Here is a 26291-nt window from a genome sequence, read left to right as displayed (position 1 = left end):
AAATATGACCATTCATTTTTATTGCTGGGTGCTGTCTAAAATGTTTTCCTGACACTTTAAGTTTGAATAATTAAATATACAGCCACCATAAAACTGGATGAGGTTGGCACAAAGAATGGAAACAGCAGACAAACAACTAGCCTAGCTGTTTCCAAACAAAACATTTTAACACCACCTCTGAAGTGCTCTAATTTACATATTATATATCATTTGAATTCTTATCGGAGTTTCAAATTAAAATAACACAGAAAAGTTGATTTTAATACTCTTGGTGGAAACTTTCCGATACATGTTTTTGCTGAAAAGTAAAAATAAATGTAAGGCCCAATCAGAGTTGAAGAATGGTATTGATAAATAGATAGAGCAACTATTTTAGTAGTCTTAATTGTACCTATAATAGTGACTTCTTTACCTGTGGGATGTAGTACTGTGCAGCCTGGGGGGAAGGGAAAGGCATGGGTGCCATGGTCATCATTATTGGTTGATTAGTGGGGTAGACGGCTGCCGTGGGAGCTTGTGAGCCAGGCCGTATCGAGGGCGTGTTCGTCGGGATGGTGGGCCTTGCAGGCTGCATTTGAGTCCTCTGAAAAAACTGAAGATAACAAGGCAGAAAAAATAGAGAGAGAAACAGCAGAAGACATTGAATACTACCCCAGATACAAAGTCTCATTTCAGCAGTCTGTCATGCTTTTTCTAAACTACAAGCAAGTAGACTTTTAGACCTTTACTCCAGATTTGGTTTTTATCAGCAGCTTAAAAAAGGCCAGTGACCACAACTTTCCCTGAAAGCAATGCTGCAGACAGTTCAGACTGTTTCATTAGACCCACTCTGAAAGTCAAAAACACTTTTATGTCACTTTTCCTCCAAAAATAACCAATAATCTCTTCCTTGAATTATTTACTAAACATCTCTCTGAAGTTTGGATTACATATTTTAGCTGGCAAGAAATGTGATGAATCAGATGAATATTTACATAGTGGCACCAGTCTGAATTTAGCTCACTTTACACACTCAAGTCCTTAATTTTTCATCCTGCCACAAACATCTAACCAGCAGCCTTAAAAGCACGATTAAGTCATTCAAACAGAGATGACATTTGAGTTAAAAAAAAAAAATGCCCACAGCACAGAACTGCAATCATCCGACTCGGTCAAACCTCATGTGTACATTGCTGTCGTGATCCCGGGCAGCTTCACAATGTTTCTATTGTTAAAGTGTCCGACATGGTCACGATTGAGGTGGTTGATCATTTGGTTTAGGTCAGATCTCTTGACTCAGATCAAAATTGAGTCAAGAGACTGCTGTCATATCTTTCTCATTACAAAATTTTGTTCTAGCAATTCAGAGTGAAAAAACTAATCAAGGCACAGATGCATTAAAAGAAACAAAGATTGTTTTCTCTGTGCTTTATTTCAGTTCTGTTGTGTATGCTACTGTCTTTACACCACTTCCATTCATGAATGTAACACAATCAGGGTTAAAATATGATTTTATCACAATTCTGGTGATTTTCCTGTTTGGGAATGATGGAACCTCTTTAAATCCATCAAGCAGTCATGATGTTTCTCCTGTCAATAATATATCCTGTTGCCATTTGCTACCAAGATGAATGGGATAGATTAAACTATTTACTATAAACATTGGTGTGTTAATACATTGTTTTGAGTCAAACTTCCGGATATTTTATCCGTCCCTTGTTGCCTTTTTTAATCACAGTTTTATTTGGGATTTATACACAGATGGAGATTTTCTGTGGTATGAATATTAGTAAGATCACGGTATAGCTGGATAAGCAACCTGGAGGCGAGAGATAAAACTGTTCCTCTTTTGACTGCTCATATTACAGGTTTCCTCAGTATATCATCTGCCTCCATCCCACCCCAAACCTTGCATCCTCTTCTATCTCATCAACCCACTACATCCAAAAACCTCTGTGGACTTGGTGGCAGCGTCACCATCTCCAAACCATACATCATAGCAGGTCTCAATACTGTCGTGTAAAACTTCACTTTCACTCTTGCTGCAATCCTCCTGCCAGAAATCACAAGACCAGAGATAGACCTGGTTATGGTTTCCTGGAGAAGGCCCTAAAAACTTTAAGGGAAAGCAAAAGTTTCCAGTTTTTTTTACCTGGAATGTACAACTAGAAAAAAGTAAAAGCTCAGACTTTTAAGAGCCCTTAACTATGGTTTTTGTTTTGGCCAATCTCGCAGCTGTACAGAATGTGCGACACAGGCCACTGACCTGCTCGTCATGCAGAAATATGGTCTTTTCTGGTGTGTCAAAGAGAACAGAAAAACAAAACAAAAACATACAATACTCACAGTCACTCCAGCTACAGTGGCTTTTCAAATACATGTCACAATCACTTAAAAGTTAAACATCAGAGAGGGTCTGTATTTGATTAGCCCAATGAATTTAATATGCTGAAACTTTGTGTGCTGGGCCTGAAGAAAGACCACCACCAACAGCTGTGACCGACTTCCAAATAAGCGGGACTCAAGCTGGGAATACCCAACCACAGTCACAGAGTGCCTCAGTGAAGAACAGAATGGAGAGCAGAATAAACAATGCTGTAAAACAGTCTAAAAATATCCAGGAGGGAAATCACCTTTAACATAATAAATCAACTTCAATGGCTTTATTGTAAATAGCTCTGTGAAAATCTGGGAAATTACCGGAAAAGTCATTATCAGTCTCTGCTGGCAAAGCAAGAGAACGAGACAGAGACAAAAAAATTCAGAACATTATTAACACAAAGGAGCTTTGTCACTTAAAAACAGGCTTAAAACAATCACTAAAACAACTCCCCCAACAAGACTGTAACCATATATACATAAATTAGTCACCTATATAACATAAAACATATTTCCAAGGCAGCAAACACATTTCTTTTCACAAAGGACAAAAAATTATCTAAAAGAACAAATACTTGGGAGGGAATATACAGTTTCTCTCTAATTGTGCATGCTGTTCATTTAACTGTGCAAGGTGATAGAGGATGAGTAATGAATGGGGAGAAAACTAAAAAATTATAAACTGAAAATTCCACTAATGATCCTCCACGGGATAAAAGACAGGACATAGGGGAAAAAATGATGATGAAAGTCCACCGTACTAAGAGTACACTGCAGTGAAGATGAAGGGGTGTATAGGGTAAAAAGTCAGGAGGGATGGGATTATTTGAGCATGATCCTCGTCATGCCATGCAGGTCTGCAGAGACTTTAGACAAAGAGGTAAATTACCTGGATGGGCCTGAATCCTCCCTTGGGTATTGAAAGCAGGAAAAAAGAGAAAAGCCAATAGGAGACCATACTGGTGAGATTTAAGCGGCCACACACATCAACAGAAAGCTGTCCCATTACTTCTATCTAAATGACACAGTACCTGGTTCGGAATCGCTTTGGCAATATATATAACTAATATATATAAAATAATCTCAGAAAATGTGATGGGTAATAATTGGGCAGTAGAGCAGGAAAGACTCAAAAGTCACAGTCAAAATGTCAGATCGGTATTTCACTTGTTGCCATGTGGCACCCAATGTAACATGCACATAACTATTATTTAAACATGCATTTTTAGAAAGGGTTTCTTTGCCAATTGGGATGATTAAACCCTCGTGACAATGAAGTGGGACTTCTCTGCACCAGAGGGATCTCACTGTCACCTGAATCACTGGCTCAGCAAGAGGAGGGAGTGTTACGGGCTGCATGAACGATGAGTTTCAGACACATGTCTATATTATGGAGCAGATGGGCTTCATTTCAGTCCCCTGACCTTCATATGTTACTAGAATTGCCACCAGAGTTTAGGTGAAACCCAGGCAACAACCTCCTGGGATGAAATACGAAAACAAAGCAAAACTACCAAAAACAGCAGGCTTCACCTCAGCTAATTCAAATCACTAATCACATATGTACATGTTAAACAATGACAACGATAATTATAACAGTTCTGGTGTTAATTATAGATGCAAAACAACACGTTTCACAGTTAGAAAATGTACTCATCCTTGCAGATGATTTGCCTCGCAGTGGTTTGGTCCATTCCCTACCATTCCTTAATTCATTTAGTTTGCAAAGAAATAAACATAAAGCACATGATGTGTATGACAATGTTCTTTTCTTCTAGCCATTAATAATTTTTTTTTTTTTTGCATTTCATTAACTTCATGGTTTAATTTTTTTTGCTTCAATGCAGCTACCACATAGTTAAGTAGCAGCCACTCGAATTAGTCCCCTAATACATATTTTTGACCAGTTTGTTTGGCATTTTTTTCCAATATGGTTTGTATCAGTAATTGTGCTATTTAGCACTAATTAGCAGGTATCTGTGTCTGGAGAATGCAGTCGTACATTCAATAGATTCACCTTGCTAACAAAGTCCTTCTAATAATAGCGTTTCTCGCCACTGCTGTCCCTCTGGAGAATTCTCCCACAGACTTTACTTCAGGAGTACTGCGTCTCTCTCTTAACAGAACTACTTTACTGTGATACTTCTATTTTTAACATATTGCTAAAACCAACTCCTCAAACTCAAAAGAAAATGCTGAAAGTGAGTATCTTCATACCATTTAGGGTCACTGGGTTATTTAAACTTACCTAACTTTAGTTTTTAGTCTATGACAAAATATTTGAGTTAACTGAAAAAACTGAAACATTTTTTCAAACTTAGAAAACGAACTAAATTAAAAATATAGAGGAAATGTCCTTAATTTTCATCTTTTGGATTTGGTTTGGTCAAATTTATCAACACAACCAGCCTGAGGAGACTTTGGTGCATGTTTAATGAGATTTAAGATATCTGCATGACAGTGAGTCAACTGCTTTCAAAGTGCTGTCATTATGTCGTATTATCTTTTCTGATTTTCCTAAATCTTGTCCCTGAGAAAAAACCCTTGTATGATGATTTTAAAAAATATATAACTAAAACTAATGAATTTTAAACAAACTCATACTAAAAAAAACTAAACTGAAATGATCAAATTAAATCTGGAGTGTAAGAGAACCCACGCAGGCACAGGGAGAACATAAAAACTCAAAAGTCCACACAGAAAGCTCCCAGGAGCCAATGGATTTAAACCCAGGACCTTCTTGCTATGAGATCAACATGCTTGACAGCTCAAATCTAATAAATAAATAATACAAATAAAACCTTTGATTTTTGAAAATTCAGGTTTACAGAGTCATTTACAGTGAGAAACTCTCAAGCAAACAAATGTTTATTTTAGTGGTAACTAATCTCCAATAACTCTGCTCTTTTGGTTCTCACACATACAGACAGAAGATGTGCTGAAAATCATAACAGCAAGTAAAAATCATGCTTATTTGTAGACAGACTTATCTTCTGACCAAATAAATGTTTGGATCTCTATGCTCACTTTACAGTGCATTGAGTGTGTTTCACTAAAACAATAGCCGTTTTCTCTGTTGGTATAAAAGGCCACTGTTTGTCTCCTCCTTCTTTCCGATTCCACTTCCGTGGTGGCACAAGAAATTTCAGCACCAATTTGTGACAGCCAGAGCATGCACTTGTTTATGTGTGCGTGCGTCTGTGTTTGTGCCAGTAAACACGCCGGTTCCACTTTGATACCATCCTATTAATAGACTATATGAAATTTGTCTACACTGAAGCAACCAGAAGGTGAGGATGTTACACAGCAAGTGACAGGGGGCACATCTTGTGGACCAGTGGGTGTGAATAACACATCAACCTCATAAACGGGCAGCTGCATGAATCATAGTGGTGTGAATCGACAAACACAAAGATAACAGCAGGCCGCATGGATTGAATGTCAGGACCCAGACATGTCTAAGACTCTTAGCATCCACAAGGTAATACACAAACACCATCATAAATCCCAAACTGCAAGACATGAATACATCAACATGCCTCCTATTGACTTTGGTTTACACAGTGTCTACAGTCTAACAGGATCCACAGTGTTATTTACACAGGTATCAGCTATCACCACAGGAAGATGGGGCCAATCCACACACAATTTTTCTAGGCTCTTTTCTTGACTGCAGCCTACCTGACCACTACCTTGTCTTAACACTGAAAAAGAAGTTAAAAAAGCAATATCTTGGTATTTATAGTGGGAACGAATTCCAAAAATATGACAGATTTAGCCATATGAGCATGTAATGTTCCCATTTCTGTTTTTAGGAAATATATTCTATCCAAGAGCTTAGATGGAATATCATAATTGTCCTGTTTGCATTAACAAAACTGGAGAAATGCCTTAAAACTAAGGTAAAGATTATCACAACAATTCTCTACTACGAAATTAGTAATTTGGTGTCAGATTGATGTCTGCTCCAAAGAAGAGCAAGAATTGACATGCACCTCAGATTACCTGTTTGATTAACAAATTAATTTTAAAAAGTAGGCCCATTCAATTTCACTAATAACATAATAAAGTCGTACAACTGCTGTTTAAGGGCACTTGAGTGGAAGAGTGAATACTTTAAACATAATGTGTACTCAATCCAAACTATAAAAACTAAAAAAAATTGTCTCCCATTCAATTAGAAATAAAATAATGGATACTGAAAGTGTCAAATGAAATGATTCAAAAGAGACACTTGGCTTAGGCCGCAGTCACACGGGCCCACACCCAATCATCTGGCCACCACAGGTCACTATGGAAAAATGTATATTTCCTGACCAATTGCTGAATGGTTGCTGGTGAAACTGGTTACAAAGAGGTATACAGTGCTGTACTGAAACCCCCCTTGCGGATGCTTTGGTTGCTGGCAGACTGCTGCAGCTGAGCATGGTTTGCGTGGAAGACCCTGACTTGTCTGCAAAGACTCGCCTACTACAGCAAAGCGTAAAACTGAGAACGTTTGCTTTCAAAGTCAAAGCTGAGCTCTCTGGAATGTTTTGACTCAGAACTTTTACCCTGAAGACCAACATTCTCCATTTCCAGTTTTACTACCACTTATTGTTGCTTGGTTATCTAAGGAGCTTGGAAAGAAAGCAACTAGACTTTGTTAAGTTTCTTGAAGACGTTTCACCTCTCATCCCAGAAGCTTCTTCAGTTCTAAAACCAAATGGTGGAGAGTCCCAGGTATTTAAACCCTAGTGGGAGTTGCCCCTTAGTCAGACCTTGCCTCGCCCTGTCACGTAACATATTGTGATCACCTGATGCAAGACATGAGTGGGCGTTAAGGCAAAACTGCATTGTAGGTGGCAGACAGTTGGTGTGGTAAGCCACCTCCTCTGTTCAAGGATGGTTTTTCACAGTAGACTGCTTCTTTCACTCCTCTTTCAACCAATCAGCCTTCTCTGTCTCTATTCTATTCAGTTCTCTTCTAAAATTGCTGAGTCTTTTCCTATCGAGATGGCTCTTCCATGTTGTGCCATGGGTTTATAGAGTGGCTGTTTGGTTTCCCCAAGTAAGCCAAGAAGGATAACAGCAGCTCTATGGTAAAATTGTATGAACCAACAAAGCATCTCCATCAAAGTTATGAAAAGAGGAAAATGTAGAACTTATAAACCAAAGTTCGCCAACGTGGTTATATATGGCTGCTAACAGCGCTCTCACACTGGCATTTATTGATGATTTCACTGCTGATGGAAGCAACCAGATGAATGCAGAGGTATACAAAAGCAGTCTGTGTTCTCAGACACAAAGCGTCTGATGACGACTTTATGCCCGAGACTTCAAGCAGTCGTTGACTGAAAAGCATTTGCCGCAAACCGTTAAGTATGAGAATTTTGTCTGACTTGATGAGTTTCACTCTGACTACTTTTAAACACCTAAACTTTAATAACTGATTTAAAAGGTCATCATCTACCACACAGTCCTTTCTGTATTGATATCAACCTAAATTGTAAATTTGAATGCAGTGTCCAATATTTCTATTTTAAATTGAAGGTGCTAAAACAAAGTGGCTAAACACAATTCCTAATTTAAAGCATAAGGTAAAACAAAAATTAATATGCAGACAGAATCGCTTTCAAAACTGTCAATATAATGAATAACAGTGGTTGGTCTGTACTCTGCTGTAGACTATGTGTGTTTGAGAAAATACAAAACTGAATAAACTAACCAAGTTATAGAATTTAAAAAGCATTAAATGTCAAGGTTTCTTGCAAAATCTTGTGCAAAACATCCTACTTTTTCCACTTAGAACCCAAAGGAATCAATAAATTAAAAGCTGATAAAGGCCAAATAACAGTTACTGGAAGGAACTAATTTCACCCTCAACATAAAAATAAACATGAATAGTTCAAAAAAAGAATCAGGAAACAGCTCGGTGCACTTGACTGGATATCTTGATTAACTAGCAGCACGGAAACATCCCATGACAATTAAACCCTCTTTAACTGTTTCCAAGATTCTTGAAGGCTTTTAAATCTGAGACTATTTTTCTCCTAAGGAACAGCAGACGCCCCACAAACAGGCCATTGCCAACAGGGCCCAGCAAACTGCTTTGATGATGATGATGATGCAAGAGAGGGAGCAGGAGGGGCGTACAGCAGGGGTAAATTACCTGATGGTGGGTTGGTCGAGGGCCCGTAGCAAACTGGTGGGGGAGGGAGGAGAGGTCCAGCAAGGAGATTGAAGCAGTGATGGCAAAGCGGGGAGAAGAGAGAGCATAAGAGAGACACAGATACAGTATAAGATGAGCAATGGAAGCCGACGCTTGGAAGTACAACACAAAACCACAGAGCTACAAAGCTTTAGAGACACATGGCACATGATTCAACACTAGTTCTCAGTCACAGCATGCATTTGCAAATAATAGCTTGCAATTGTTACTTGTAACTACCACATTGAATATAACAGATTTTAAGGCCAGCGAAGACACTGTGAGTAAATGTCAAATGCAGAAAAAATAAATTTGATTGTATAAGGCATACTGCAGTGAAATAAAATGGCTTAAGTGGCAGAATTTAAAACAAGGCTTACTGGACAGTGACTTATTTCCTGTTAGCTATGCTCTTCTGATACAGAAAGACTTACAAACAAAGTAAATGAGACAATATTATACTGAAATATTTTCTTCTAGGCTTTTTGTGGTAAGATTTTTTTTTTTTTAAAGATCATTCCTGCTTTAAAGGTTTTCTTTCAACTACACTGAACATTTCAGGCATATATATTTCAGTCAAAGAGAAGCAGAACCACCAGCAAAACCAAAAGACCTGCTTGGTAGTTAATATCAAGCTTAAAATGGACCTATGATGGTTTTCTGTTTTTTTCCCCCAATTCAAAAAAAGTTGGAATGATTTCTAAAATAAAAAGAAAAATTGCAGTTACTTGCAAATAGAGATTGCAATCTAGAAGTTCAGTTCCTTGGAATTGTTCATCTGCCTGCCTAACGATCCTGGTTATTTGTTCCACTGACGTCTGATGCATTTGCATTACGACGTCATGTAAACGCTCCATATTTTGGTTTGGAAAGTATCCAAGGTGGCATCAAGAGAAGCGCTCCAAAAAAAAAAAAAAAAAAAAAAAAAAAAAAAAAGGACGTGAGGCTCACTTGCAACACAAGCAGAGCTTTGATCACAACAAAGGGGGGAAATACCTCCAACATGCTCAAACATTTGACCACAAAGCTAAATTCATATCATGTCCCATCCCGACTTGCAAACCACATAAACCTGTATTTTATTCACAATACAATACAGAAAACATATCAAATGATAAGGTGGGAAAATTTAACTTTTAACAAGCAAATTTTAGCTTATTTTGAATTTGATGGCAGCAACACGTCTCAAAAATGTTGGGATTTGTTTTTACAACCACCTGTAAACATCTGGAAACTGAGGACAGTAGTTGCTAGAGTTTTGACAGGACAATGTCACCCTACTCTACAGAGTCTAGCTGCTCAACAGTTCTGGGTCTTCTTTGTCTTATTTTTTCATTTCATGATGCTCTAAATGTTTTCAGTTATTTAAAGGTCTAGACTGCATGGAGGGCAGTTCAGCAATCAGACTCTTCTACTACAAAGCCTTGAGCATTGTCTTGCTGAAAAATGCAAGGGCTTTGCTGAAAAGGACATCATCTAGATGACAGCAGATATTTCTCTGATGCTTTTCCAAATGTGCGAGCTTCAAATTCTATAGGCACTAATGCATTCCCAAATCATCTGAGATGTAGACTTTAAAACTGAGCACTCATAACAAGCCAGATGGTCCTTCTCTTTAATCTGATGGATGTAGCGTCAATGTTTTCCAAAAAAAGATTCAAATTTTGATTTCTGATTGCAAACAGTTTTCCGCTTTAGTTCTAGCGGTTTCTTTTATGTACCACTTGCTTTTTTAGCCAAGTTATTTGAAATGTGTTGCTGCTAAAATTTGTCATCAAACTCTTAAAATCTCAGTTTAAACATTTGATATGATTTCTATTTTCTTTTGTAAATCAAATATGGGTGTTGAGATTTGCAAATCATTGTGCTCTGTTTTAAATGTAAATAAATTCCAACTTTTTTAGAATTGGAGTTTGTGTATATATTCTTACAGTGTTGGATGTTCACATTAAACATGTCATAGTTGTTAATGAGGTAAGCATATCCATAAGTAATCCCTATGAGAGAAAAACAGAACCCATATGCTTTTTAAATCTTCTGTTTGTGAGAGGCAGCCAATCAGATGAAATTTAGCTTAAAAGGAGGTTGACCTTAAAGGGAAAGGAGGTGAAATCATTCATTTCAGTCAGAACTATGGGACCCAGTACAAGTCAAGTAATCGTTTTTATGCAAAGCCATTGTAGGAAAGTCAAAGAATAAAATAAACGGAACTAGAAATGAGTGCAACAGGTCCACTTTAAGCTTCCCTTAGAAAGTGAGTAAAGCTTAGATAAAGAATTGCCACTTTGATGTAATTTACATTCCTTTATTCTGCACAAGAATTGTATTGAAAAGCCTGAATTTAACATGATGACACACCTGACAACACCTGAACAGCTCTTACTTACTCTCACTAACTGCAACATCTGAATTCTGATTATTCAAAACATGATAAAAAATACTGATCCCAGGACTGATCTGAATTTTCTTTCCTGTAGCTAAAAGTTAATTTCCTACTATTTCTCACTGTCAGTAACTGTATAAAGTACTAAATGCAGATGAAAGGAGGAAAAAAAAATACACCAAAAGGGACTCATTTCCAATATGTTACCACCAACAACAAGCCCATAAATGAGGGAGACCTTATTAAATAAATATAGCCTGTATCGAGGTACCTCAGTGCCACAATCAAGCTAAGATCAATCATCAATTTACGTGGATTTTCTTCGTAAAGCTATAAAACAGAGTTCCACTAAAACACAAAACTGTTTGGGTTCTTGGAGGCAGGTGTGCTGTAAATCCAGCACCAGAGTGGCACTCACCGGGCGACTCTGTGGCTGTGCATTCATTGGCTGCGTCTGGGGAGAGTACACTAAAGGTGCGGAGCCAGCATTTTGCCCAGGGTTGTATGGAGACTGTAAAAAGAAGAAATAGAAACAGAAAAAAAGAAGGCTTAATGTATACTGAGCAAAAAATGTGCAGCAATCAGTCCCTAGTCATTTAAGAGAAAGTGCACTGCAAAGGACCTAAACTATAGACAACACACTAAAACACAGCACTAAATAATTTTGGGTGTAGCTGGGAGAAAGTGTTTTCAATCAGGGTTTATGTACTGTGCAAAGATAATTGGTACCCCCAAGGACTGCAAATCCTGTGTTCCTTTATTTTTCATCTAGTGTGCAGTGGAGCTAAGCAGAGGTGGGTTTAAGCAGATCTGCGTACTCTTCTTCATCGTGCTGCTGGTGTGATGGTGATAATTTAAGTTTGTGTTGGCTGACAAAACTATTTATAGAAAGGCTGGTGAGTGACTAGAGCTGCTTTAGGGTGAGGCAGTGGGCCATTAGTTTACCACGGTAAAAAGGAAGAACTGGATTCCTTGCAAGCATTGTCACATTCTTCCAGAGAAGCTCAGTCACAGAGTCAACATGCTTTAAAGTGAAAGCAGCAAGGCAGCAGCAGTGTCACTGATGTTGTTTATGTCTTTGTGATTAATAGACTGACCTTTCACAAAGTTACCTGTATACATCTAGGTGTTTTTCAAAATGAAAAGAGGAAGCACCTGGATGCAGTACCTAACTAAAAAGCGACAAGCGTGTGAATCTTCTCATAATGCTCAACTCTGATTTATTTCTGCTTTGCCCTTGTAAATTCTGTCATAGCCTCACCCAATCTCCATCAAACGGGTTAGGATTTTACTGTAGTTACAGACAGAGAGGAAAGCGTCCTTGCTGGATTTCTACCCAATATTTATCCCATGCCTAAATCTCAAATATAAAATCGGTCACAGTATGTCTACTGTGATCATGGCATATATGGATTCATACACACATGCATATCTCGATTTAAAGGGGATTTATTTGCTTTTTGTTTTCCTTCCTGTCATACAAATAGAGTACTGACCAAAGTGTCAAACGATGCGATCCACATAAGGCACAGGTGTCGAACTCCAAGCCTCGAGGGCCGATGTCCTGCAGGTTTTAGATGTGTCCTTGATCCAACACAGCTGATTTAAATCACTAAATTACCTCCTCAACATGTTTTGAAGTTCTCCAGAGGCCTGGTAATGAACTAATCATTTGTTTCAGGTGTGTTGACCCAGGGTGAGATCTAAAACCTGCAGGACACCGGCCCTCGAGGCCTGGAGTTTGACACCCCTGACATAAGGTATGCCCTTAATCTCGCCTCACCCACCAGCTTTTTAAACCTTTTGTTTGTGTTGGGCAGCCAATTAAAATACAGTTTGCTTAAAGGGGATGGAGCTAAAACTGCTTTCAAACAAAAGGTGAATTGAGGAGCTGAACTAAGGTTCGCCATAAGATAAATCCTGTCAAATAATGCATCTACTCTACAGATAGAGCTGGAAATTAGGACAATACATCCGCTTTAACAAGCCCCCAACACCAATCAAATATTTTATAGAACTGCTTTTTATACTGCTTACTTGACCAGTGGGACAAAATGTCAAATAACTAATATTTAAGCTTCTAAACATAATTATCAGTATAAAACTGTGAATTAATCCAACATAACTTAATAATACTCTCATAATAAGGTTGAGTTTGTGTTCTAATTCTCTCACAAAATCTTACAGGTCAAGTAAACATTCTTTCTAAGTACGCATAAGCCCTATAGGAGACTGGAAAAATCAACAGGCCGGACTGTTTATCTCCCTTTTGCCAGATCCATGCTGAGGTTGCTAACTTTGGAACCCTTGTCAAGATTAAGCAGGTACTGTGTGTAGAAAACAGTGGATGGATGTTTTCCTATAGGCAGCAGTGCGCAAGACCTGCTCTCTTAGATTTTGTGGCGGTGTTCATCATGTAATCATGTGAATTTCATTAAAAGAAGACACTCATACACACATGACTTAGCGCTGCATTAGAAATGTTGTGAAATTAGAGAAGTGACAAACATGAAAATGAAGGCTGACGTAAGAAAGGAGAACAAAAGAACAAAGGGTAGTGTGTAGGCAACATGACCAAAACTAATACAGGGTGTCTACAGGTATAAAAAAAATAAATAAATACAATTTAACACACATCAAATGTGGAAATATAGTTGTTCTATGTGGACACACTGAACCCGTTTCACAATAAACATGAAAATGCAGAGAGAGGATGACGGCGGTCACAGTGACAAACTCACCCCTCCGCCTGCCTCCCAGCCCTTAGGGTAGCGATATGGGGAAGCTGTGGGTACTGATACCTGAGAGAGCGCCGGGGAATGGGCATGACCAGGCGGGGTGCCCGGCAAATTAGTGTGTCCCTTTGTGATGTCGTGAGCAGGGTAAGAAGGACCATGCCTGGACACCTGTATGAAATGAAGCAGTAAAATTAAAGATTTAAACAAAATGATATATTATGCCAGGCTGGTGCAGAGGAGGAACAGCAGTGGCGGGGCTCCACAGGTCATTAGTCCTCCCTCCTGCTGAGGGATGTAAATTAAGCGCTCAAGCAGCAGGATTAGCCCCTGTATTTATGCAGAGGTGAAGACCTTCAAACATGCATGGCTGCTGAAGGCTGCTGCACTTTGCTAAAAACTCGACTGCGGCCTCTTCTGTAGCCTGCTGTGCAAGTATGTCTGGGCCTCATATGGCAAAACTGGGTCAAATAATCTGTGATAGATAGAGAATATTCTGTGCAACAGATAGAAGTGAGTCATGTCAAACAGGCTTGAGCCACAGGGAAGGGTTCAGGGTGGGTACCGGCGGTGAGCAGTATCAGACAAAGCTGAGATTTTTTATTCAGCTCTCTGTGGTGTGGCAGGATGGGCCTTGGCAGCTTTAGCTATGGGCTGGCCCCACTGCAGGTGCTGCTTGTTGCTGCAGCAGGCCTGAAAACACCAGGGAATGAGACAGGATACTGCAGGAAGAAATCAGTAAGCAGACAAGGAGGGGAAATGGAAAGCTAGGCAAGCCTCCCTCTTCTCTTTTTTTCTCCTCTAACAAGGGCTGCTTTTCTATGTTGAGAGATTTAAAAACTCTGCTACTAAAATTACAAACTCTCAACTTCAAATGTTTGTAACCTTTATAGCCAATACTCTGCACAGTCTCTATAGTATCTCTGCATCTCCACTGTGTGGCCCACTTCCCTCAGATGACCTGGGATAAAGCAACTAATCTAGCTGCTGTTACCAGGGGAGGAGCCTGCATTGCTTCAGGCAAGTGACTGACTCTGAGGACATACAGTGTGATGGGATGGGGGAGGGGAGGTAAGCAACTGTATGGGGGCTGTACATGAGGGGGAAGAGAAGAAAGAGCGGCTGAGTAAACCCCACTATCACCATACAGAGCAACAGCTCCATGCAACGAGTGCCGTTTATTTCCACCAGTGTCATCATTGTTGCAGTTTTAACCCCCCCAAAAACTTTCTTGAGAGCTTGAAAAATCTCATAAAGCCTCCAATGTTTTCAGTGTTGTCAGGTTGCAAAGAATAAACAAAGCTCACAGCTGAACAGCCCATCTCCAAGCACACAGCATTTCCTCGTCTAATGTGCAGCTGCTTACTGTACCTTCCACAATTCAGAAATGTTATCAGGGCAGGAAACATCTTCAGTGTGGTGTCAGAAAAAAAGGTCAATTCTAGCGTACTGTTAAATGCCAGACCCTGTAAAAATAGACACATTTTCCCCTAATAAATCAAAAGGTTAAAAAACAACAACCCTTTTTTGTTATCTACCCTGTTTATGTGCCCTCCTTTCATTAAATATCCGTTAACATCTATTTGAGGGTGCTGCGATTAATCAAATTTGATTTTCAGCGATCATTTCGGCTTTCAAAGTTTATGAAAACAAGATTGAGATGAAAGAATAATCGAGCCACATTTGTTTTTTACAGTGATTCTCTAATTGATGACACACTGTCTTGAGTTTTAAATTCAACGCATGTACCATTACACTTAGCTGCCCCACCCAAAAAATCCTAAATTCACTCCCTGCCCGGCTGTGCCAAAGTTTGGTTCAGATCACTTTTTATTGATCCATTTTCTGTTGAATTGGATTTTCTTGAACTGTAAATATAATGTTAAAAACTGCATGAGTGCATGATGTAAAAATCAATGATAAACTGAGTCTATGTGAGACATCAATATTTAGCTGAATTAATTACAGGGGGGGGAAAGCATCACGTTTTATAATGGCTACTATCTTTATATAAATTGTTAAATCAATATCAGGCTGATTAATTGGTTTTGACATAACAGTCATGTGACTAGATCATGCGACAACATAGAAAAACATTCAAAACCCTGCAGCCTGCAACAAGCGAACACTGCTGATTTTTATACATTAGTTCTTTGTCTATTTTCAGCCTAGCACTTGCTCCTGGATCTGCAGTATTTTTCAAGCATTTTCCAAAAAAAAGAAGAAAAAAAAAGGAAAAAGAAAATTTTATTCTGTTTATTCACAAGGTGTTGCACAACAGGCACAGGTGGTTTGGTTTTGCCTTGAATAGTTCAGAAAGCGCTCAAACAAATCTAATCGCTGCTCGCCACATATTGATTATATTTCTAGTAGAATCGAGCAGGGCTAGCAAAAATGCTTTTTGCTGATATTTGTGGTCACGCTAATCTTCCTGGGTTTGCTCTGTTTCACTGAGTACGTGGGCGAGGGGGGCAAGAGGTGAGCGGACAGGTGAAAGTAAAATAAAATTGTACTGTAAGTACAATAAAGGTTGTTGACAGCAGGGCAGGTAGTCCTGGTCAGAGCACTGGCAACTCTGCTGCTCATAATGATATAATACACCTCCATCAAGTGCAAGAGGCCAAGTTTTGACCCAGTCCTCCATCTGGCTCAGCAAGAGCAATACTGGTAATGTTAAGCGCACAAGTGCACGCCATACAATCTTGTGGCATTCAGACTGTGATCATGTTCTTCTTTCATGTTTATAGAACAACCAAATTAAAAGAGAACTCAAAGAAAGAGCTTCAAAATCTGAAATCTGTGAAACAAATTATTATTTTCTTTTTCTGTGAAAGAACCGACAGATCAAATATCTTGATATGAATGAAAGTTAGATTCCTCCACATTCTCCAGTAATCTACCCACAGAAGTGACTTTTAAGAACTTTTTAATACACAATGCTAGATGCAAGATAATATGATATTTTTTTTAAATCTCAGATACCTAATGCATCAACTCTATCACTGATGTTGGTGTATTTTGGTGACTTGTGTTTCTGTTTAACATTTTACAAAAATTAAGCTGAAAACAGAAACACAATGAAAAACAAAAAGGGAGACTTGGAAAATCATCATTCTTATCTAAGCTGAAAACCAAAAAAAACTATTCCTATTCTGTTCATTCACAAGGTGTGTCACAATAGGCACAGTTTCTGTTCTTTCTGCTAACTGCTCGCCTCATTAAGATTGCTACGCTGGGCTTATTTTGTCTTTAGAGAGGCACAGTAGGTGTGGCTGGTCACCGACTACCAGGCAATACGCAGCCTCTAAAGTTCAGGCAACTCTAATTGTCTACCAAATCCTCCTAACTCATATGTTTATGCTCCAGGCATGTGACAACAGAAACGCACTACAAATTATGTAAATATTATCATGACAAAGATATGATGAAGAAAATGTTAATTAATTCCTGAAGGAGTCAGTAAATGGCAGAGGTACCCTGAGGGAACCAATCTGCAGATCAGGCCTGCTGAGATCTGATCACAAAAGAATTTCCTTACACGTATGTGCTCTTTTAAATTACAAGCACACATGCATGTTTGCACAGTTTGTATTATTATTGCCCAGTTTCATACAATCCTAATGTCAAACACTGGACTGACAGCAAACAGGATCTCCACCATTATAGTCTTTGGCACTCTTAACATCGAAACGAGTAAAAAAGATTTCTGGTTAGAAAGTGTTTACAGTCACCATGCTGACGAAATTGCTGCTGCGTTTCAGCATAAAGCCTTCTCTTTGTTATTGCTACAAATAATGTTGTGCGATGTTGTAGCACCATCATTATAAAATGACAAACTGACAGGTAAATTAACCTACTGAACAGCTTTGGGTAACAACAAGCCAATCTACTCAATTTAACTTTAAATTGTTTACTGTGCCACATAAAGCTGGGAGATAAATAGTATGAGGATGCTAACAGCAAAAGGCAGCAGTGTGGAGGTTCTTCACGCCTGCAGCAGCAACAGATTTTCTTCATGTGTTTACAAAACTTTTCCACTTTTGTACTTAACTGCAAACTGAGGCCGTGTAAGTGGACATGACTGCAAAGCTCACACAACAAGGAGAGGAATGCTATCTCTGTCTGTCTTTCTGACTCTCATTCATGTTATGTCCATTTTGGAACGTTTTTAGTATGACATGTTCTTGTCAGTTCGACAGGAATTCAGCTCCATTCTGCACTCAAAGTGAAACAGAGTGACATCAGGAAGAGGAAAAACGAGTACAACTGTAAGACAGGAGTATGAAGCAGCCTACTGCTCTTACACCGAGCTGAAAAAACGCCAACTAGTACAAGTAACTTGAATAATGCGGTACTGGGCTGTGAATAACTCTGGTATTGAGCTGAGGCCATGATAACAACATTGTACAGCAACTGGAAAATTCTGGATCTGTCCATCCTTAATTTTAAGTATCTTTTTTCCCCCTTTTTTTGCTACCGCACATATTAAATACTTTCACTTTAATTTCACAGGCAAAGAGGAGTGCCGAGTCAGCAGGAAGTCTTTCTCTTCCTGTAATACATACCTGGAACATTTTACTAGTTTTCGGGGTTAACTGTAAAGCTTCAGATTTAAACTCCCAACAACCCATACCAATGTTGGTGTGTAAACCTAGGAAAACAGCATTTTGGTAAAAACACACAGAGGGGCCAGGAGGTCAGCCATCAGTTTGCTTCTTCTAGCTCACTGGTTAAAGGCACCAAAATTTGGCAATAAATACCAAATACAGAATATTTTTTATGAAAACATACTGACATCAGCAGAATGGAATGATTATTTTCTCTTATCAACTATGATACATAATGGTATTTTCAGCTGTTCCTTTATTTCCCCAAGCGGTTACAATAGCAGAGGCATCCACATGTTAATTTGACACAATCCTAGTAGTATAGCAGCTTGTGAGCTTTGAGGCCGGGTTTTGCGTCTCCTCCATGTGTTAACCACTACACCACAAAATTACAATGACATAATACATAACAAATAGAATGACATAATTCCATATTACAAAAAAATTATTATATGTTTTCAGGTTTTACCTTCATGAATGAATGGTTGTACACAACCGCATTAAATTCAGTAACCAAATTAAAATAAGCAATAATTTGTGTGACTTATGTGACCATAATAAAAGTGTGTGCAAAAGCATAAAGTCAGTACAACAAATCAGAGTCTTCAGTGTGTGTTTTTACTTAAAGTGTAACCTTCCTGCATATGCACTGCAGCATACAGTATATACAGGTGGATATGAATGTAACAGTGTCTGAAAAGAGGGGCTGCATGCAGTGACTCACGCTGTAGACTGCAGCGACTCCAGGCTGTGTAGGGAAGATTCGTTCGTCCAGTGATGGCTGAACCCGTGGGATTCTGGAAAGAGGATGTTAAGGGAAGTTCTTCAAGCAACAGGAGATAAAAACTGGCATCCTGCTAGGTCACAGACAAGTAAGATTCCTGTCATATTTTAGAAGATGTGTTGCTGAGTCTAAATATGGCTGATTAAAGCATGCAAAGAGAACTGATCTGTTATGTTTAAGAGTTAAAAAAACAACAAAAAAATCACAAATCCACTGAAAAATGTTCTGCAGTTTAATTTAATTAAATACATTCAGATCATCAGAGGGCTTCCCTCAGACCCCATGTCCTGTAGCTCAATTTCAAGGATCCCCCCCCCCCCCCCCCTCCAACCATACAAACCCCGCCTAAAATGCCCCATCTCTGAGAGTACACTATGTACCTTCACCATTTTGCAAGAGTTAAAGGGAAAATCTGAAATGGATTTCTGTGCTACTTCAGGCTGGGGGGCAGCTGGAGCACAAGAGTGAGGACTGAAACAACTATTTGGCAGCACAGCGCAAAATACATTTAATATTAATTCCCTTCACCTTCAGCTGTGTGAAGAATAAGAGGTTAAACAAAAACTACAACATAGCACAAAAGAAAATCTATAACACTCGAGGGTTTAATAATTGTTTGCAGTGAAACCAGAGTATTTGATCACTTTCTTTAAAGCTTAAGAAAGATATAATAAATGAAGACATCACTGAGATGTTAGAAGAGATAAAAGGGGGAATGTGTAAAATCCATACAGAAAAGGGAAGGCCTGTGTTTAGTAACCTGCTCAGGCAGTTGTGTGCGACAGACAGGCTCACACACTGCTGATCACATGATTTAAGGGAAACCGAACGTCTGGCTTTCTTCCTTTCACCCAAATCACACCTCCCTTTGCCCTAAACTCCCTTCCTTAGTCCTGCTCTTGCCTGCAGGGCCCGTCATCTCTCTGGGACCCCTGCCAGCACTGCTACTCGTAACGAGATAAGACAGAGTGAAAAGAATTATTTAAAGAGAAGGCTGCGAATCAAAACACGGAAGCACAGCAGGAAGCATTATCAGTTTCATTACCGAGGAATTTGGAGAAGGAAGACAAAAAAAAAAAAAATAAGAAAAAAAAAAAAATCCCACACTACACACATACAAAGATGTTAGGAGTAATTAGAAGCTCAGTCCCATCACAATGATTTGACAGTCTATGTGAGGAAGAGTACAAAAACTACGTGGAAGATGGCATTTACAGTTTTCACCTTCTTTTTATTGGTGCTTTGAGAGCCAGACAGCAAACATTTCCCACATGACAGGTTTCTTCAATGATTTGCAGACTACACATGATAACTAGAAAAGCAACATCCAAGAAATGCAGCATTCGAAAGTAGGCGAAAAATACGAACTATACACAGAAAATGAAACAAAGTACTTTTAAGCAAATATGTCACGCTTCTCCCGTGAGCATCTCTTCGTTTTATACCACCATACTCAGAAACTGAATCTTTTGTCCTTACATTTTTAATGATATTACTCAGTGTTCTAGGAAATGTGACTAACATCAATATTTTCTAAGTTGCAATAGTAAAAAATTAGTTCAAAGTTACTCTTTTTTAACCTCCCTTTGTGTTGAGATTTTAAACTTAGAAGTGTCTTTACATCACACCCATACAGTTCATGAATATAGGCTGGTAACCAAGCTTCCTAGTGTTAACTACTCCAACAAACACTTTTTTTGTTGGCATTTGTGTCAGTCTATGACTGACACAAATGCCATTTCTAAATCTTCAATCAACTGCATCTAAAGGATGTCGCTATTACAGCCAGAAGGAAATTTGAAAACAGTGACGCCACATTTCTTACAACATTGTTTGCTTTCAGATTCAAGATTTCTGTCAGTGCAACTGTATGATTTTCCAAGTCTGACCACAATGTAGAAAAGATTATGTGTGACTCAGGTGTGCAAAGGTTTGACGTTATTAATTCATCTGCCAGTATTGCCATGCCAGCAGTGATAAAAGGAGTTGATGAGGTTGGAAACCATCAAGCCTGAGAGACAATTTGGAAGCAGCTTTTAATTCCAAACCCTTCTAAGGAGGGACAAAAAGACAACTGGGGAAGACGAGGCAGATACACCTGGTAAGAAAGAAAAAAAAAAACTAACCAAAAACTGGCAGGTCTAAGCTTTCGACCACAGTCGCCAAATTCTAAGAATGAGTCACTATTTAAACGGCTCAAAGGCAGCACGCAGATTTCTGTTGTCTGAGAAGGAAATCACCTGCAGCCAGTCAGTCCAAGATATACCTTTCTGTAACATGCTTTGTGCCACACAAGTTTTTATGAAATATATACTTTGGTCTTTTAATTCTGCTACTCTTAACCCTGTTACATGTTTGCTTCATAATAAGTTTAAAGTAAGTTTTCCATGGTATATTTCATTCTGCTTTTATTTTATACATTTTCTTTTAAGATAATATGCAAATTAAAAACATTTAATTGCTTTCTGCAAAGCTCTTCTTTCTGTGAAAGGCAACACATAAATAAATGCTGTTTTCCTGCTGCTGGGAAAACATTAGTCATTTCTTAAGCTTGATCACTTTTTAATTGTTATGTTTTGAGTAAATTTGAGCGTTTGATTATTATACTCCATTACACTTATTTAATCAGAGAACTGGCCAAGTTTTTGGTTTTGCCAAATTCTATATCTGTAAATTGTAAATGGCCTGTATTTGTATAGCGCTTTACTTAGTCCCTATGGACTTTACACTACATTCAGTCATCCACCCATTCACACACATTCACACACTGGTGATGGCAAGCTACATTGTAGCCACAGCCGCCCTGGGGCGCACTGACAGAGGCGAGGCTGCCGGACACTGGCGCCACCGGGCCCTCTGACCACCACCAGTAGGCAACGGGTGAAGTGTCTTGCCCAAGGACACAATGACCGAGACTGTCAGAGCCGGGGCTCGACCCGGCAACCTTCCGATTACAAGACGAACTGCCAACTCTTGAGCTGCCCTCCAACTAGATCTGCAACTAGAAATGATGGTGGTTTCACACATTCTTAGTTTTCCTTCCATATTAAAAGTTCTTGCGGTTTATTTTAAGTTTATTGAGTCTGTAGAAGAAAATTAATACTGCAGTGGTATATCAAGGTGATCGTGCATCATTCATGTCAAGCTCTCCATGCGGGTGGTCGAGCAACCAGATGGATGCAGACACTTTGCAATCATGCTCTACTGTGTGCATCAGGCATAACCATATCAGTAGATGACTGCACTAATTAGACATTAGCCTTTTTTTTTAATCTCCATTAATTGTCTGCTTTGGGAAGGAGGCCAAGCACAATGTCAATCTAAAGGCTTACAGTTCAAAAATGAGAGTGCCAGTGCTGCTGAAATATAACCTATAACATCAAGCTGATCAGAAGGGGGGGGATTCACATTTGACCCATGGACAAATTCAAGAAATATTTGAGGATATATAATCACAAACCGATAACGAGATAGTAACATTTGCCGTAAAAGTTGCTCATTCTGAAAAAGGAAAAAAGAAAGTGTAGTTTCTTATATTGGGAGGTACATTTTTGGTCTAAAACAGACAGACACATCTTTCGTGTTGAGATCCCAAAGTAGCATCAAACACTACTCCCTGTCCTCGACCCCTCCAGTGACCTATAAGCTTCATTTAAGAAGGAAAAGCTGCTGCGGTCCCTGCTTCATCATTAGCTTACTGGAAAGCCACTTAAGTGCTGAATGTGCGAGAGGCAGAGAGGGGAAGACAGGAGGAGATACAGCTTTACACATAGTAAACGTCTGATCAGGAGGATGATATGGCTCAAAAAAACTAATCCTGAATAAATGAATGAATCAGAGCTATAAAGTTAACAACTTCGAGAAATCGCGACAAGTATCCAAAACAAAGAAGCAAGAGAGGGTCTAATGGAAATGAGAGTGGTGCAATGACTGATAAACATCATGGAAATTCTGCTGGGCAAAAATGTTAAATTACATGATAGTCCTACAGGCTCGTCTGAATGACGTAGACTACCTGCAAATTTCAGAGTACTTCCTGTACCTTCTCAAAGTGGACATACAGGAAGCAAGTGGAGACGACCCAGATGGTGCAGATACAAACCCTCCTCCCTGCTGGCACACTGGCCGGCCACACACACACACACACACACACACACACAGTTGGATAAAAGCGAAGCTCACAAAGCTCTCACTGCTGTTGCTGAGACTGCTCTTTCACTACAGTATGAACAATAGGTGGTAGGTTTTTGGATTCAACTGTAACAAACCATATCTTAAGCAGCTATGGTTGTGGATCTCTAAAACACAAATTGTATTTCTTTATAAAGATACAAATTTTAAATTAACGGGCAGGAAAGTTCCCACTTCTAGCCACAAACTGTGAGAAAAACAAAACAGACGGACAAAGCATAACGTGCCTGGAAAAAAGTGAAGCCAATGCAGATCTACCATTAAAACATGCATTCTTTTCCAATGGCCAGAAGCTCATCTAGTTTAAAAATAAAGTAAATAAGTCTATGAGAAAATGGCAGTTGGTTGCCTTTATTTGTGACCTCAATAAAATTTTAATTTTACCTTTGTTCTTGTCAGCTAGTTTCAAGTTTTATTCAGCAAAACATCACATTTATGTGGTAGCAGGTAGCAAGCGAGGGAGGTAATGGGCATAAAGAGAAGGTGACTGACATTCAGTAACATGCATCAGCAACTACCAAATGCACATAAGGCAAAACTTTCTTTAACTTTAAAGAGACAACTAATTGGAGGTACTGATACCACTCACTGAACCATGAGTGAATGGTATATACAATAAAGGGCGATGCTTCTTACCAAGCTTAAAATGACCACTGGTGACCAACCACCAAATGAAAAGATGTCAAATCCAAATCCAGTTTATTTATATAGCACGTTTAAAAACAAAAGGTTTGCCCAAAGTGCTGTACAGTAACACAGGGTAAAACACAAGATACAACCACTAACACTCACATAAAACATAATAAAACCCATAAAAACCATATCAACTCAAGCCAGTCTGAACGCTATCCAAAAAAGGTGTGTTTTCGAAAGCATTTTAAAAACAGGAAACGAAGATGCCCGTCTAATATTTAAAGGCAGCGTATTCCAAAGTTTTGGGGCCATAACTGAAAAGGCTCGTTCTCCTCTACGTTTAAGCCTTGATTTTGGGACAACCAACAGCAGCTGGTCAGCTGATCTGAGGGTCCGTGAAGGAATATAAGGCTGAAGTAACTTGGAAAGGTATGGGGGAGCAAGACCATTAAGGCATTTATAAACCAGTGTTAGGACTTTGAAATGAATTCTGTGATGAACAGGAAGCCAATGAAGAGAAGACAGGATAGGTGTTACATGTTCATAGCTGTGGGTACCAGTTAAGAGGCGGGCAGCAGCATTTTGAATGAGCTGAAGACGAGCAAGAGATCGTTGGCTGACTCCAAAAAACAGTGCATTACAGTAGTCAAGAAAATTACTCTGTGATTGGGCTTTTAGGTGGGACTGCCATTGACAAATGGCTATCATGAGTGTGTAGCATCTCTCAGTAGCTCTAACCATCATTTATATAAAAGCTAGATTTCTAACAGAGTGCCTATATGAGAAATAATGCCTTTCAAAGACTTACATTAGGTAAGTTACAACCAACTATGAATTTGACCAACTAAAAGCACTTAGTTCTCATGACACTTTCTGACGTAATGCTGGTGGAGAAAGAGTTATTTATATTTACTGACGAGTCAGTCATTACACAATGTACCTTAAAAAATGCAGTTCCTTGAATGGCCAGTTGGGGCAAAAATAAGCATGTTTACAACCTGGTATAAAAAATGGTTTTGGTCTCAAGGGTGAATTTTCATTAACTTGCTCTTAAAATTAAAGCTTTACATTATTCATTATTGGGGCTAGTGAACTCAAGGGTGAACTGCAAATATATAACAAATAATATGGCCCAAGAAATGTGTTCTCCAATTTGGGTGAGTGCCTAATTAAAATTAAAATAGCAGGTATCTATACAATACACCCACAAAATCTGTGGATTCACTTTACAAACCAAGCTCCCTAATTTTAGCTGACAACTTAGCACTACATGATAGACTGAGAATAAAAGACAGATGTGGTTTTCTTGGCATGGCATTGGTTTATGCAGTCAGCATTTTAGTGTTTAAAACTGAATGTGAACACTGAGTGATGAGACAAAGCACACTAATATGATAACAACTTGTCAATGACATAAGCAGGAGGCCTGCCTCAGCTTTAATTACTTTTTAAAACTTTTGGAGGACAACAATTGACCCCAAGAAATATATTATTTTGTATTCAATGAGCCTTACAAGCTGCAACTGAGTACATACACTTATCAGTAAAGTCTGAGGCCATCAGATCAATTGAAGCAAAGGGCAGTTTTCCCATAGGCTTCCAAAAAGGTGCTTCTTTTTGAAACCACAATAGTCACTTCCTGCTAGCCAATGAAAAAAAAAATACACTTCAGTTTGGCACTGGCTTCACTTTTGAGACATGGAAACTACATCCACCTTTTATATAGGTAATATGATCCTAACATAAAATCTGCAAAGGTCAAGGCTGTCATTCAAACTTTAAATAATAATTTTAAAGCTTAAGACAAGGCTGTGTTTTAAGAGGAATTTTCAACAGTACGTCTACACTGTATATAAGCGGAAAGGCAGCTCTCTAAAATGCTGCCAAGGTAAAAACTACAGCCCTTACTTACTGTTACCAAGTAACCATTTATTTGCAGCAACACTTATTTTCTGTGAAAATTGAGGAAATGCGAATTTGTTTGATGTGATGTATTTTAATTAATTTTATTGTCAATAATGAATTTTCATAAGAATCAATGTGCAAGAAACATAGAGAAGTAACCCATAAAAACTGGATGATTTGGGCTCTCAAAACAAAAAGTGCTACCAAATAGTCCTCAAATACTCAATCTGCTTAGCAAACAACAATTTCCCAGATCTTACACGCTGAAAAAACCCTTCTCAACTTCACACAAATTAAGCAATTATTTAGCTGTAGTGCACTGAATTTGTACAATTGTAGGGCAAAGTCTAAATTATTGCACCTACACAAAAATCTAAGTTTTAATGGAAAAAGTAATAGCACTACCTGCTGACAGGAGTACATAAACAACTTCATCACTGACCTTAGAGCATCATCATGTGGGTGAGATGGCTCTCCAAGCACAGTATTATAAGAACAGCTGAAA

At 38.8% G+C, this 26291-nt stretch overlaps 1 protein-coding gene across 7 annotated transcripts in view; it reads right to left on the bottom strand.

Moving 5' to 3' along the window:
- eif4g3a (eukaryotic translation initiation factor 4 gamma, 3a) overlaps positions 1-26291 on the bottom strand; it is a 72716-nt gene that overhangs the window by 38791 nt on the left and 7634 nt on the right. For 4 of the 7 annotated variants that reach the window (XM_080890595.1, XM_080890598.1, XM_080890599.1 and 1 more), the window contains exons 2-7: positions 18998-19070; positions 13673-13837; positions 11350-11442; positions 8510-8542; positions 3248-3268; positions 413-592 (exon numbers count right to left, since the gene is read on the bottom strand). In XM_080890595.1, coding sequence (XP_080746721.1) covers positions 413-592; positions 3248-3268; positions 8510-8542; positions 11350-11442; positions 13673-13837; positions 18998-19070 — 565 coding nt within the window. The remainder of the gene's footprint in view (positions 1-412; positions 593-3247; positions 3269-8509; positions 8543-11349; positions 11443-13672; positions 13838-18997; positions 19071-26291) is intronic. The other 3 variants (XM_080890600.1, XM_080890601.1, XM_080890597.1) reach the window with 3 other exon arrangements.

This window comes from Rhamphochromis sp. 'chilingali', assembly GCF_963969265.1.
Source record: "Rhamphochromis sp. 'chilingali' genome assembly, chromosome: 9".
In the NCBI taxonomy this organism is placed as follows: Eukaryota; Metazoa; Chordata; class Actinopteri; order Cichliformes; family Cichlidae; genus Rhamphochromis; species Rhamphochromis sp. 'chilingali'.
Note: the sequence above shows the minus strand (reverse complement) of the source record. Positions and strands in the feature narration are given on the sequence as shown.